This window comes from Engystomops pustulosus, chromosome 5 (genome assembly GCF_040894005.1).
Source record: "Engystomops pustulosus chromosome 5, aEngPut4.maternal, whole genome shotgun sequence".
Classification (NCBI taxonomy): Eukaryota; Metazoa; Chordata; class Amphibia; order Anura; family Leptodactylidae; genus Engystomops; species Engystomops pustulosus.
Window position 1 is genome coordinate 186,773,491 of NC_092415.1, and position 15,738 is coordinate 186,789,228.

General features: G+C 39.9%; 1 protein-coding gene and 1 long non-coding RNA gene across 2 annotated transcripts in view; one reads left to right on the forward strand and one right to left on the reverse strand.

The window, feature by feature from the left end:
- NRP1 (neuropilin 1) overlaps window positions 1–15,738 on the forward strand; it is a 133,280-nt gene that overhangs the window by 49,407 nt on the left and 68,135 nt on the right. The window contains 2 exon segments of the mRNA XM_072154040.1: window positions 2,117–2,298; window positions 8,232–8,459. Coding sequence (XP_072010141.1) covers window positions 2,117–2,298; window positions 8,232–8,459 — 410 coding nt within the window.
- On the reverse strand, window positions 854–11,893 carry LOC140133627 (uncharacterized). The gene is made up of 4 exons (XR_011855934.1): window positions 11,807–11,893; window positions 3,290–3,565; window positions 2,538–2,638; window positions 854–1,718 (listed from the first exon to the last, which is right to left on the reverse strand). It is a non-coding gene; the product is annotated as an uncharacterized lncRNA (long non-coding RNA).

Consider the following 15,738-nt stretch of genomic DNA (forward strand, 5'->3'; position numbering starts at 1 on the left):
CCAACCAATTTGCTACAAATTACCAGGAACATGGAATATCAAGGTAGCACAAAGCCCGAGAGCAACCATGATGGTCTACAAGTATCGAGCTGTGTGTAGTTAATTCAATAATCCTCGTATGCTAATGCCCACGACCCCATCAGTGTCATTTTTCTTTCTTTTTGATGCTCAGCAATACTGGAATACAAATTAACTTGATGAGGTAATGCTATTTTTTCATGGAAGACCCATTACCTGTCTACTTCAACCAGTGATATCATCTCAGCCACGATCCCGAGGGACCTCCACCAAACATTTGTCTTGTGCTCTGGAAACCTGGGTACAAGGCCGTTAAAGAAAGCATTACACTGGATAAAATAATTTATTGTCCAGGGCAATCTTGTATTTGTTCCTCACAGAGGCAGCTCTAAGCTTAATTTAAAGGTACCATGTCAGAAAATTGATGTGATGCCGGAATTTTACATCCTTAAGATATACTAATAAGGGAAAAATACATTTCCTGCACAAATGGACAATTGTATTATAATGGCAATTTAAGAAATGGATGGAGCTGAGGATTTCATTATTTTTTGGAAAGGAATGCCGTTTTTTGGCTTGAATCATTGGTGGTCATATTAATTGTAAATAATGGGTTATTCTGACCTGGTTTTGTTTTTAATTAAATGGAATGAATGGAGATCCTGCTTTCAGATGTTCACGTTTGACTTACATCTAGTTCTGTTTAAAGGGTCAGACATAGGATTGTTGGCTTCCGTAGGGTTTTTTTTCTTTTTTTTTGGAATGAGAATAAATTTGAATCCCTTACACTGAAAGGGGTTGTCTAGGATTGGACAATTTTTTTAATGGGCCACAGGTGGTTTCAGAATAAAAATCAACTTTTATCATTTTTATACTTTGGTTCTTATCACCGGTGCTCACCTCTGTTGATATACAAAGACTCGTTGGTGAAGTAAGGTCAACAGTGTGCACTGCCACCGCCTAATACAGGCCAGAGTCGTAAGGCTGTAGCAGGTGCTGTCAACTCAATGGTTGGAATTTATCATCAAGTTTCTGAAGTAAAACTATTCTAGTTGCCCATGGAAACTAATCAGAACTAAGCTTTAATTATGTAAATAGCTGTGGGAAAACGAAAGCTGAGCTCTGATTGGTTGCCATAGGCACACAGTTTTACCTCGGAAACTTGATGATAAATCTTCCCCAATGTCATCGGAAAGCTTTTGAATGCCACCAGTGGCCGATGGTGATGGATGGATCGAGGGCCAGGGAAAGTTACTAGGGTTGTTTGTTATTCTTAAACCCCCAAAAAATTCCTTGTCCTGCGGTAACGTTTTTAACGAGTTTACAAATATTAAATGCCGTGGGTATAGAAACCATTTTTCACTTTTTCAAAAACAATTTTAATACTTCTTACTCTAGTAGTTTCTAATTTTCCGGTCAGTCAGACAGAACAGAGACACAATGCCCGTCCTTTCTGCACTCCAAATCTCACAGATCGCTTCAATGTGTGAACTTTAATGTGATACCAATTAAAATTTTGTTCATTCTTTGTTGTTTTTAAAATGAACTTTCCGACGGCTTCTTTGAGATGACATAATGTTTTTTTTACTTGTGATGATGTCGTGATCCAAGCGGCCCTGAAAGTCATGCGACTAATTCATCATCAAACACGAGCAGGACTGGCACCCTCACAGCTTCATAGCCGGCTTTGCATTCCAAATCTATGAGATAAATATGTTTTTAGTTCTCCCTAAGAATGATGATGGTACTGTATTTATCTAGATATAAAAGCCCTTTAACTGCTTGTCTCCAGCCACGCCATATTTTACAAAAACTACAAAAGTTCCACAAGTTTCAAAGGTTCCTTTGATGAAAACTGATAATAATTTTTCATTGTCATTTCTAAGTTCTCTATTATAACAAGATTTTGACACTATCTATGGTTTTATGAGTGACTTTATATTCGGATCTAAAAAGTGAACTTAAAAACAAGAAAAAAAATTAAAAGTTTGTACCTTTTAACTTGTGGGTAACTTGACTCTTTCATAATCTATTGATTTTTTTAGCATTATTTTTATAAGATTGTGTAACTAATGAAACTATTTATTTTCTTTATTAGATATGATTATGTGGAGGTCTACAGTGGGGAGAATGCAGATGGTCATCTTCTGGGCAAATATTGTGGAAAAATTGCACCGTCGGCAGTGGTATCCAATGGACCATCCCTGTTTATCAGATTTGTATCTGACTATGAAACACATGGAGCAGGATTCTCAATTCGCTATGAAATCTTTAAAGCAGGTCAGTTCCTTAGCTATGGACACTTCTACAATGCCCCATTGTATTATACATTGATATTTTTGCCTTCATTGTAGTAAATATGTTCACATACGTTAGATTAGTGTGGCAGACAATCTCCGCTGATGTATGAGGGACAGGTCAACCATCTTATGATTATGGGAGTGTATTAATTATTTCTAACAGATGATTATGAGGTATGAAGGGTTAAGAATTTTGAATATTGAAAAAGATGTGGGTACCTGCCAGTGGCGTATAACCTTCCTTCATTATGAATCCAATCCAATCAGTCGGAAGAGTGTTTGGCCATGTCACCAGTTTTGCTCTAGAGTTGTTCCTATGGCTTTACAATTGGATTGTGAAACAATGGAAATATTCAGTAAATTAGGAAATATGCTTGACATTTGAGATCATAGCAGCAGATTATTGTGTAAAATGATAAAACGGCATTCCAACCACCCAATATCAAGGAGGCATCATTGACAATCTCTTACATGACTTCAACATTGTCCCATCTGATTGTGGTATATTTATAGAAGTCAATGCAACATTGATACCTTGATATTAGACCGCTAAAAGAGTTTTCCAGGAATTATAAAAAGCCCTGGGGGGGGAGGGGCGGCAATGGTAAAACTAAAAAAAAAAAAGTATACTTATCCTACTCTGGCACCCGGATCCCTCAAGTACTACCAGCATTTGCCCCTGGATCTAAAGGGTACAGGCACCAAATACCTGAATTACTGGAGAAACCCGGAAACTGGGAGTAGAGATATTTGGGGTACCATAGTTCACTAGTGGCGGGGTACAAATACAATTAAATGTGGAGATCATTGATGTCAAAACACTGGTAGCACTGAGAGAAAAGACCCAGGACATGTGGCAGATAATTCATTGATGTTTAAAGGATAAAAGAAAGATATATAGTATAAAACTGAGAATTACATTACAAGACTGATGAAAAAATTCTAGTCTAATAATGATGCGGAAGTCTGACCTTGTCTTGTGGTCACTGCAGGGGTGAGATTAGACAAATAATGTTGAAAACTTTGCAGTAACTTCTTGTCTCGAGGTTCTGCCCTTGTTTTATCGTAGGATCTTCAATTTCCTCTCTCTCTCCTTCTAACGCACTCACACCCCTTCGAAAGCCCAGTGTGTGTCCCACCATGCCCTTCCAGCAGCTAGTCAAGTGTGCTGTTTACACAGCTGTTCAGTTCAACTTCACATTGATATTGAAAATCCTGTAGTCTAGTTCTCCTTCAGATGAAGCTTCCTATGGAGAGAACAGCATGGTTTCTTTTACAATGGTTTAATATTACATCATTTGTTAAGATAATTCACGTCTTTGTTTGCCTCTGGAATTAAGCAAGGTATCTATTATGTCTAAATGTTTCATTTTTAAAGTTCTCGGCCTCCTTGGCGATAATGAGGTACATGGTGATGGGCCATAAAAATATCCTGGGACCTCATAAATCAAAAAGGAAGCAAGTTGTCTTCCAATGTTTTAGGATACACTGTTAATGTGATAACTTGAGTGAGTCAAAAGTCAACGACCACCAAAAGAATACATCATTAAAGGGGTTTTCCCATAAACATAAACTAGGCCCTATCCACGGGAATAGGGCCTAACTTGCTGATTAGTGGGGTTCTCAGTGATGAGACCCCCATAGATCACGAAAACGAGGGGTCTGATGGGCTCACATGTACCTCCATTGGACCCATTTGCGTTCCATTACAGTAATGGAGCAGACGGCCGCGCATGACCGTTCTGCTCCATTAATCTCTGTGGAGCTGACGGAAATTGCCGAGCTCACCGATTTCCATCAGCTCCATAGAGATTAATGGAGCAAAGCGGTCATGCGCGGTTGTCTGTTCCATTATTCTCCGGGAGTAACGAGGGGTCCGACAGAGGATATCCCATGGATAGGGCCTAACTTTTGTTCTTGGGAAAACCCCTTTATGCAAGTAGGCAATCTGTGTACTGTGTTTACTCTCCACTTTCTTAAAGGAGGCCATTTTCAATAAAACCTCTAAAGCCCATGTAAGAGAAGTAAGTCAAAGTCAGATTCCACTAGTGGCAGATTATCTTCCCTAAAAGGGTAAAGATGAGATGAAGCACAACATCTCCAATCCTCTTTCCTCTTGATAACATCAAGATACCACATTGCATACCCCATCCCATTAAAAAAAAAAGAACTTTCAGTATTATAAACGAGGTTGGTATTTAAGTCTGTAAAACGAATAATACAAAATTATTACAATAGGAATTCCAAAATTGGTGAATTCAATCAACTTTGACCTAGTAGGATTAATCATATGAAATAGAAAATCACTTAGAGTTTGTTCAAGGCCGTTAAGTGTTTGAGTGTTTTGTGAATTTCTTTTTTCATATACCACCTACGCAGGCCATGACCTACAGTCGGAAAAACATAGTGTATCAGTTTTTCCAGGAGTCTCCTTGGCAATAGATCAAAGCCATGGTTGCCATTGTTCAGTTTGTGTTCAGCAGAACATACAATGCCTGCTACAACAATTACACTCCATTATTTTTAAATACAGTAGAGAAAATTGTTCTTTGAGTCAAAGAAGAATCATGGTTGATTAAAACCACTGGACATGATGGCCTCCTCCATACTATAAGGCTGAAGAAACTTGGTTATGGAACCAGCTACGAAGATGAGTAGTCCACTTATTCATATACTTCTCACAATTTAGCCCTCAGTGGCTGTAGTCTTTGTAGTCTTTATTGACTTACACAAATCTACATAAATTGTCGAAATGCATGGAGGCAGTACTTATACTTTTCTAGATTGGTGGGTTTAAGCATAACACAATCCATGCAACTGCTTGAAGCTCCACATGGTAATAGGATGTAGTGGATCCTCTTAGGCTAGCATCCCACCTCTACTCAGTTCTTCAAAGTGGTGCTTTTCTTCATCAATATAGCTTAAAACTTTGGCAGAACCAAGAGCAAAAGTCCCTGTTCTGCCATTCGAACAAGAGCTGTGCAGTAGAACGGCCCCCCCGCCACCACCCAACCAGACACAACTTTGCTGGAGGCCCCAGACAAGCTTAATCCACCTTTGTCGACTTTATACTTATATATTGCATAGTATATACAGTAATATAAATGTACATCAAAGTATGGTATCAATATGCAGATCTCAAGGAATTTGATTCGTGTGGGAGGGACTCATTCATAAAGACCACAATATTACACTCAACACATTGGGGCCAAACACAGATTTTGTTATAAAGTTATTGTGCTTCGTTTACCTTAGTTCTTATTTGCTTATATAAATCTACACAAACATAACGATGATATTAAAGTGGAAAAACAAACTACTTTCCATATGAAGAAGTCTATCATTCGGCCAAGACGTGTTTGCATTTACAACTGCTTTAAAATGACTTATAAGAAGCAATATCGCTTGATTTAGAAGGTAACGCTGGGACTCGTTCCGACACAGTATTGGATAATCAAAAACCTGCTGTGTCTTGATGTGCATTTATACAAGTAATTTGACTTGATGCGTGAAAGGAAGTGACATATCACCGTGTACAAAGAAATAACAGAGGAACATAAAGCTTCATTAAATCAAGGTAGCTACTCATAGCCACAGCATGGGTTATAATGATACCTTGTCTCAGGACCATCTAAATCAATTGAATCTTCCCCAGGTCCTCACAATCTCAGTTTTATTTCTTGCTTTTATATCTATGTTGTTCTGATTGCATTTGTTATTACATCAAACCCTGCTGACTGGCATAAAGTACTTTAATCCCGTCGCTACAACCTGATAATCAGTTCCTTACTTCCTTCTCATAATCTGCTCTTCATTTATTAAAACCGTCATCTGGAATGAGATCTCCAAACAGAAGACGATGTCAATCACTCCGCACCTTCCTCAGGGTTTATGAGATGAAGTGGTTAGGCGTCGAGAAATATGAAGCATCATCATCAGGGGCACCTACTGAGGGTCACATCCAATATTGGATGGGATTCCAGGAAATATTACGGGGAAATTAAAGGATTTGGGATTGTTTGTGTTGTAGGATATGAACTAAGAAATGCTGAGATTCGGAAAATGAATGTGTGATTTGGAGATTAGAGTAATTCACCTCCTTATAGACACAGGGGGTGATGTCTAAAATTATTATCGGTCCTAAATGTCTAGTTTAGGGGTAGGAGGGCAATAACTACTTGAGTATTCCTTCAGTAAATCTCAAGAAAATCTAATCCTCCCTATCCGGATTGGTTATGTTCACCATGTCACCACCACCTACCCACATCATGCTCCAAATTCAGCATCATATGGTGAGTCATCGACAATGGTACATATTAGTGTTATTCATTGCAGCCAGTTTTGGTAGGATTGGTCAATCTATGGTGTGTCCTATCTATCAATGTTAGATGTTTGGGGGGAAAGCATGGTTACGTGTACTAAATTTCAACATACCAAATAGTTTTGTACTTGAAGAACATAAGTCACTAGCAGAGGTATTATGTAGCTTTACATGAAAGTTAATCTGAATCGGGATATTCATGTGTATAGGAAGATGGGGGGTAGTATAAGGCTAATTATGTCAAAAAAGCAGGGTGGTAGAATGGGGTTGACTGATGGGATTCCCAAGGCAGCCCAACTGACTCATACCTTATTAAAAGTAAATATAGAATTGATTCCCCTTGGGCCTCATGTACACTACATATGCAATGTTCAGGCCACAAACAACACCATTCACCCCACCCATGTCCTTTCAAATTGACCAGCCATGTTTCATATCTGGGCAGGAATAGGACCTGTTCATTATTTTCCACTGCACCGCCCGGCACATTCACAGTGCAGTGAGACACCATGGCCTAACCACACCGTGACCCTGCATAATAGAAGTCAATGGAGGCTGTGAGCTACCGGCAATTTCTAGAGCTAGCTCTAGGTCCAAAATATGCTTGTGACCTTAGCAATATACAAAATATTATCTAACTAACACCTTCCTGTAACTTTAACAAAATTAAATTTATTTTTTAAATTCCATATTCTGATATGTATTTAAACAAATCCAGTTACAAACAAAGCGTTGAATGAATTATAAATATACTCAGGTAGTAAGAATTGCTTAATGGTGGGTATCATTGTGGAAGTCAATTTTCACAACTTTTGTGACCAAATCTATGTCTTGCATCTAACTAAGTAGTTCTTCCCAATACATGGTGGGGATTAACAGGATGTTAAACAGGATAATTTATGTATTATTTGCCCTGTTCCATGTGGGAAAGACTTATTTGACCATGGCTAATAGAACCAGTTTGCTAACGCTTAGCATGTGAACAGTGATGTCAGGACACCAAGGGCCACACTGCCGATGACCACACAGTTTATCAAGCAAGCGACCTATACAAAATACTTTACTGCCCCACCTGTGTCAACATCTTTCAGAAACACTCACTCACCCCGGCTACAACCAAGAATTACTTTTCACATTAACTTTTTCCAAAGGCAGAGGTCACATCTGGAAATGTTAGGATCTATGTTGCTAGAACATAGACGAGGGGAAAAAAAGCACCCTCTGCAAATTTCATATCGTGCCCACTTGTGCTGAGATTTCTCTGTAATTCAGAAATAAATGGCTGTCAACCTGTAGCTTTAGAGATTTAAGATTCAAGGGCCTATAATTATATCTCTGGGGATATGTCAGAATTTTTACAACTTGGATTTTTATTGTTCCCACATGACTTAATATTTGTCACAATCCTTCTGCTTAAATTGCTACGTACAAATGGAAATTCAGATTTGACTGGCTCGGTTGTTGAGATGTGTTACTACAGAACCTCTTGTGACTTGCAATTAACTGTGAGACCTGCAGAACTATGAAATGAAATCTCACATTTTCTTTATGTCAACTAATCCAGTGATACCTATTCTATGCTCTTTCTATAGGTCCAGAATGCTCCCAGAACTTCACATCAGCCAACGGAGTTATCAAGTCTCCAAAGTACCCCGAGAAATACCCCAATAACGTCCAATGCACCTATATTATTTTTGCACCAAAGATGTCAGAGATCATAATGGAATTTGAAAGCTTTGAATTGGAGCCAGACACTAATGCTCAAGCGGGGCGGCCATGTCGATATGATTACTTGGAAATATGGGATGGATTTCCAGAAGGTAAGTGATCTATATTATATCATGAAATCCATAAGGTTCACTTGATATGATTGAAGTGGTTCTTTGTCTTTTGGAAAATTCTGAGCACTAACATAAGAAATGGTGGGAAATAGAAAGGCATGACTGATGGTGGACTTAAGCTCCACCTTCCGAAAAGCAAAGGAGTTATCCAATGATAAATGATTGCTGAGTTCCTATTATGGGAACCTCACAGTATTCTCTAGAAAGGGGTTCCCAACAGTATAAATGAAGCAGTGGCTAAGTCTATGGTTGGCTTCCATTTCAAATGGAGTAACAGGACACATCCATGACTCTTCTATAAAAGCCTCCATAATAAGGGTGCCCAGGAACCCAGCTCTACTGATCAAGGGGGCTTATACTGTTCTGCCTTAAAATAGGTTTCTATGCAGTATTGGAGACTCTCCCAGATGATATGGGGTGTAAAATGACCCACAAATATGTTGGGTTGAATCAGAAAACCAGAACTATAATACTTAGAAAGGCAGGTAAGTAGGAAAGATGCGCAAGATCCTGGGGAAGAATTATGACTGCATGATAACTTGTAAATCTATATGAGATCTGTTGAACAACCATCCATGGTCTTCACTTTTTAAGAGTTAGACGAGATTTTTTTTTATCATAGAAGTGTTCATTCTTAAGCAACTAACTCTTCACCCTTTGCCACATAGAAGACCACTTTGAACAACGTAAAGGACCAATATAAGCAAATGTAGAGATTTGAATACAGCACATTTTGATTGTGCAAAGAGTAATGTGCAACTGGCTGTCCTTCATTTGTTCTGCAAGCATTTTGCTCTTAGTCAATAAACACAAAGGCGTCATTCACGCCCCCAAGTTTTCACACTTTGACCACAAGAGAGAACAATGGTGAATTTTTTTGCTCCTACTCAATGTCATTAGCATCTTAGATAGTCTTTTGTGTGAAAGGAGTGAAGTTGTGTAAATATTCCATAGATAAGAATCTGACTTGCGGATTTGCAGTCCATTCACAGCCTTAGACGAACTACAAGATCAGAAAAAAGGGTGAAGCGGAGGAATGGATCCTCGTTGCGAATGAAGAACCAGTGTTGTTGCTCGAGTGGTGCTCTACTCTAGTCACTTCTTTGGGGTTTCGCATAACTGGTGTCCCAGCAGCCCCATAATGTGAATAATGTGTCATACTCCTTTGTAGTTAACGTAAAGTTTCTTGGGTCAGATAACCACTTTTGGAGAATTTGAAGCAATATTGGATAAGCTTTACATTTAAAGAATCTTCAAACATAGTCGTAAGACTTTGGAAACCAATATGATGACCTTTCACCCCTGCTAAAATTGAAGGTGAGCAAAGTATACAATGGCCACAGCGTTATGGAAGAAACAACTTTCCGTACTGTCACGTTTTTAGCCAACAATCATCCATCAAATGTGTACTGAGCATGTGCTAAGAATCTCTGGACAGCCAATCATTGAACCACAATTGTTTTACCATACACATCCAGATTTGGTATCAAGTTCCTTCCTTAGAATTTACCCATTTTCCTGCAAAATATATTTTCCGAAACACTCCAGAAATTCATTTACTGCCGCTGTCTATAGCAGCTAATGACATTTCTCACCTCTGCAAAGCAATATATTACAGTCAAGAACATTTCCTTCCCCGAACATAGACGGAGTTCTTACATGTTAATTAGTTCTCAGAATAATAGAAATCCAATGTGTTATGTAGCCCAAGTTTGCATGGCAACAGGGGTGTGAGAAACTGTATCAACTCCAAATCATATTAATGAAATCCACAGAACGACAATGACAGAGGTAGCACCACCAACATTTACATTGCTTCTGTGCTATACAAGCCCATCATTTACCCCATATATACCCTGTATTATTTTGTATTAGAATACCAGATGTAATTCCATTGCTAATTTTACATATTCTAAACTAGAACATGACTATAGAAAAAGTTACTTTTCCCACTTCTATGGCTACTTTTCATTTGTCTTTGCCATCAAGAAAGCTTTGTGCCCTACTGTAAAATGTGTACCAGCTTACCCATATATAACATATAATCCATAATACTGGTCGTCTCCCATTGGAAAGTGGCACCTCATTGGCCCCGCTTAGGCTACTGATCCTAGATGCAACCAGTCCTAGATGCAGAGGTAGCAGTTTCACATGGTTCCTCCAGTTATTAAGAGTCTGAATCGCGCATTTTCGTCGGGTTTAGCGAATATTTCCGTTTTGCGCCTAATTGGCCCAGGATTTTGGCGCACATGAGCGGATTGTGGCGCATTGGTGCCGGCTTTCACGCGACATAAATCTGGGGCGTGGCCATCGGAAAAAACCCGACGGATTCGGAAAAACCACAGATTTTTTAAAAATAGCACTTACATACACCGGGACGAAGAAGGTGAACTCTGGCGGACTTCAGCGCAACAGCGACACCTAGTGGAAATTAGGCGCACAACCTTAGTGAATCCCGGCAATCAACGTAGGAGAACACGCTGCGAGATCGCGATTGGACCTGGTAAGTAAATCTGCCCCACTATCTCGAAAATGGAGGTCCACTGACCCAGTTGGCCTGGTTGAGGAGAAAGTTTGTTGTGCATGCAAGGTCACTTTCCATTGAGGTGTATGGAATTGCCAAAAATAACAGAGTATATAAACTCTAGACTCAATTTTCTTCATTCTCATAGACTTAGATGGAGTCTAACCATGCTTGTAACCACTCATCTGTATGTTGGCCAAACAACTGTCCACCAGTGGCAGATATACGTGGAAGTCCAACTTCTCCATTCATGTGTTGTGCATATATTCTAAGCTTGAAGATCAATATAGACATCACCCAAGGTCACCTTTGGTACGATAGACTAATTCTTAAACCCTTTTTTTTAAAGTGCTTGGACACAAAACACTAAAGATTGAAGCAAAACTATCATTGATTGGAAACGTTTAATAATTAGTGATTGTCTTTGGTTGCAAAAAAAGTTGTCCTAGTCTAACGTTTTTATCTGATTGATGGAAACAAACAATCCTGAAATTCCTGAGATAATAGTTCACCCGTTGTCCTGTGGCATTGCATATGGAACACCAACATGGACAACGTAAGGACCCAGATGGACCCAATGGACAAGATGGACTAAAATGTCCATGGTTGTGTCATCAATCAATATTGTGTCAACCAGGATTCAAGCTGCATCTATATAATGTGAAGAAGTTCAACTAAAGTTCTAGAACATCACTGTATATGACTAGCCTAGCGTAAGGATCAGGTGCCTCCCTCCCCACCTCCACGTATGGCATGTACCAGAGTTGGATATCTCTAAGCTCATCTAAAAGTAAAAGCTGACCTTTCCTCGAGCCCTCAGCAAAGTCACATCTCTGGATGTTTATTCACGCTCCGGTTTTGTTGAGGCGGCTTTCTACGCCGTGTGTGGTGGAACAACAATTCCAATCCTATTTTACCTGTGGCTTACTTCTTTAGATAGTTAATTATCTACCGTGCTATTCACTTGATACTCCAGCATGTATTATTCATAGATTCCACTGCACATATTTGCATATAACCCTCGGGGTCTCATCTAAAAAATATTAATGCAGGAATAAAGTTCTTAGACTAAGGATCACGATAAAGACCAACCTGTGGTAATGTTCAAAAAACGACAAGTAAACATAAACATGTCCTCTACTCTAAGGTCAGGCGGAGAGCAAACGTGCACAGGTGCCCGGGATTCTCATTTAGCTAAAAATCCCTTCCCTGAGATTCACAACATATTGTTTTACACCCGCAGCTGTAGGTCTCTTGCTGGAACAATCTGCAGCAGGAACGTTGATTAAAGTTTCTCACCTCATGCTGGAGCCGGAACACATCACCAGTTTGTCACTCACACATCCTAAGGTGGAAAACAAGTAGCCATTGACATGCCAGCCTAGAAATCCTCCGAGCATTGTATTTATTGGGAAGGAAAGAAGATTCTGTTTGAAATGCAGATAAGGGCATAGACAGATAGATTTAGGAGAGATAGACTGTAAGCTCTTGTGTCACCCCCTCATCCTCATAGACTGTAAGCTCTTGTGTCACCTCCTCATCCTCATAGACTGTAAGCTCTTGTGTCACCCCCTCATCCTCAGACTGTAAGCTCTTGTGTCACCCCCTCATCCTCATAGACTGTAAGCTCTTGTGTCCCCCCCTCATCCTCATAGACTGTAAGCTCTTGTGTCACCCCCTCATTCTCATAGACTGTAAGCTCTTGTGTCACCCCCTCATCCTCATAGACTGTAAGCTCTTGTGTCACCCCCTCATCCTCATAGACTGTAAGCTCTTGTGTCACCCCATCATACTCATAGACTATAAGATCCTGTGATCAGGGCCATCACTCCTATTGTTCCATAAGACTGTTTGTACTCTGTAAGTGCTACGGAATCTGGTGGTGCTATAAAAATAAAGTTTCTTATTATTTCTACTTATACAAAGCTACAGTATGTGACATCCACAGCAGAAGAACAATAGATTCCAGGAAGAAGAAATATCTGCTCTTAATGACCCTGTACCTTCAGCTATAAATTCAGGGACCCTGTGATGTGCCCAAAATCCCTTATTCTCAGGGTCAGATGTTGAGAGTCCTGTGTAATGTTCATAGGAATGTCAGACATGAGATAGTGACATCGCTGAAGCATGAAGCTCAGTAATTAAAGAGCTATCTAGTAAATGCAGGGGGGTTGATAAGGTCTATCTATTAGACTTAGTGTGCACTCACATTACCCGGTACAAAAAGACATGTGCAGGTTTTTTCCATAGTAAACCTTCATTATTTTAATGATTTTTACTATTTTTTGTTATTATTATTATTTCTTTTAGTATTAGTATTAATGTTGGAAATTTACTGTTATGTTATTGTGTTGGGCTACATTCACACACATGTATGGGGGACGTATATACGGCCAGCGCATATACAGCCGATATACGTCCCCCATACACTTCTATGGGCTCATGGCTCTGTACGGGAGCGTTATGGTGCCGCACACGTGCGGCACCGTACCGCTTCATAGCCCGTAGAAAGATAGGACATGTCCTATCTTTCTACGTGATACGGCGCTGTGCACTGTATATACCTATGGAGAGGGGCTGGGGTGAGCAGCGCTCATCACCTGCTCCTCTCCGCAGCGCCAATGTATGCATCGTGTGCATGTAGCCTTTGAAATATAGAAACTACTTTTTTAAACGTATTTTCTTAAAAATAGACATTGATAAACTTTAAATAGGATAGCTCATCAGTGCTAGGTCAAGGATGATCCCACATTTGATTAGTTGTTGTAGGGATTGGCCATGAGTAGGAAAGTAAGTACAAGACCCTAATAGTTTCTCTGTAGTCTGTAGCAGGAGCCATGGGTCGTATTACTTACCTGCAGCGGTTTACTAGGAGGATAAAGTATATTGCATATTGTCCCAACTCTCCTGCTGATAGGAAACATAGGAATTATATTCACAGTGAGATGTAATTTGGAGTAGTCCTACAGCTTCGCCCCTCTGCGCGGCTTCAATGCTGAAGTCAATAAACAAAACACCCTCATGAATGAAGGCGCAGAAAGCACTGTCTTCCGATAGATGGTAACGCCGCAGCAAATTAAACACTCCATTCATCTCTTTTATCTCAACTTACTCTGCATCTTGTCTAACTTTGCTGTCATTGAGACTCGCACTTCTCAAAGTAATGTCTGCATAGAAATGATGGAAGGGAGATTCTTACAATTGGACCAATCCGAACAGGAGCAGAGAGTAAAAAAAAACAATAAACCGCTTAATAACGCAATAGATCACCCGTAAAAGAGCCGGTAATGTACAAGAGACAAGATAGAAACAGGCAATGGAGGGGAAGAGGGAGATACTTTGTAGTCAGTTGTTTTTGTGCTTACTGTTGCTTTGTCATTTGTAGTTACAATGTAGTTTGTGCTTTACCTTATATTCTTATATATATATATATACCTTATATATCTTGTTCCTTAGCTGTTGATTGGTCGTTTGTTATTGGTATAATGAGGCTTATTTACTAAGGGTCCTGCAGGCGCATTTTCAACGGGTTACCCGACTTTTCGAGGATCGCCGCCGGGAATTGTGTCGCACACAATCGGATTTTGGCGCATCAGCGCCAGCTTTCATGCAACAGAAATCGGGGGCGGGCCGCCAGACAATCCGACAGATTCGGACTAAGTGCTGGATTTAAGGTGAACTCCGGCGGACTTGAGCGGGGGAAGCGACACATGCAGGATATTGAGAGCACAATCTTCTTGAATCACGGCAGATGTGCATTCCAGTGGATACTCCGGATCGGGGATCGCACAGGACTGGTTAAGTAAATGTGCACCGATATCTGCTTTATTCTCTTGAAAGAAGATGCAATACTGGAAACAACCTGGTGGACAAGTGTGGCGTTGTCCCTAAATAAAGTAGCCATTATTGATAATGATCAGACATGTAATGTTCAAAGCTATCTGTGCTGATTGGGTAGAAGCAGCCATTCCACCATAGCTCCACATTGGCATTACAGACGTGAAGACTGGTTAAAGATGGTGAATGGCACGGATGAAGAAGAAACAATCTTTTTGGAAAGATTTTTACATGTTTGGGGCCACTTTTAACTTTTCATTGTTATCCCCTATCACGGGATATGGGATAACAATTTGATTTGTCAAAGTAGAACTTTTGGATATTCTTTGGTCATGAGAACGGAACATGCGATTTTCAAGAATGGTCACGTTCTTGCTAATTGATGGAGCTTCCGGTTGAGCATGCATACTGCTTTTCCATTCATTGTTTATGCGATTATTGGAAGTTTTAAACACAGCATCTCTGACGGCTATCTCCGATATTAAAATAGAGACTGAATGGGAGTGTCGTAGATAGCCAAGTGCTGTGGTTACCAATCTCCGACACTCCCATTGTAATGAATGGCAGGACAGGACAGGTCAATGGCTTGACCAGTCGCTTCATTAGTTTAGTAAGAATTGGACCCCATTCTCATTAACAGTTGGGTCTAATCTCATGATCATTGGGAATCTCAGCAGTAAGACCCAATTTGTTGTCCCCTAAACTGTGGATGGGGGATAACGTTTCAACTTGGTACAACTCCTTTAAGACAATATCCAGCCAAAATTGGTAAAAACTATTTCCCAAGTAAGCTATAATCCAGGTGGTTTTGCATATGACCAAGCTTGTATGGAGGCCATTGTTAGTCCCAATGCCCCTACGTGGTTCCTAAATCTATCGACACTATATAACAACTTG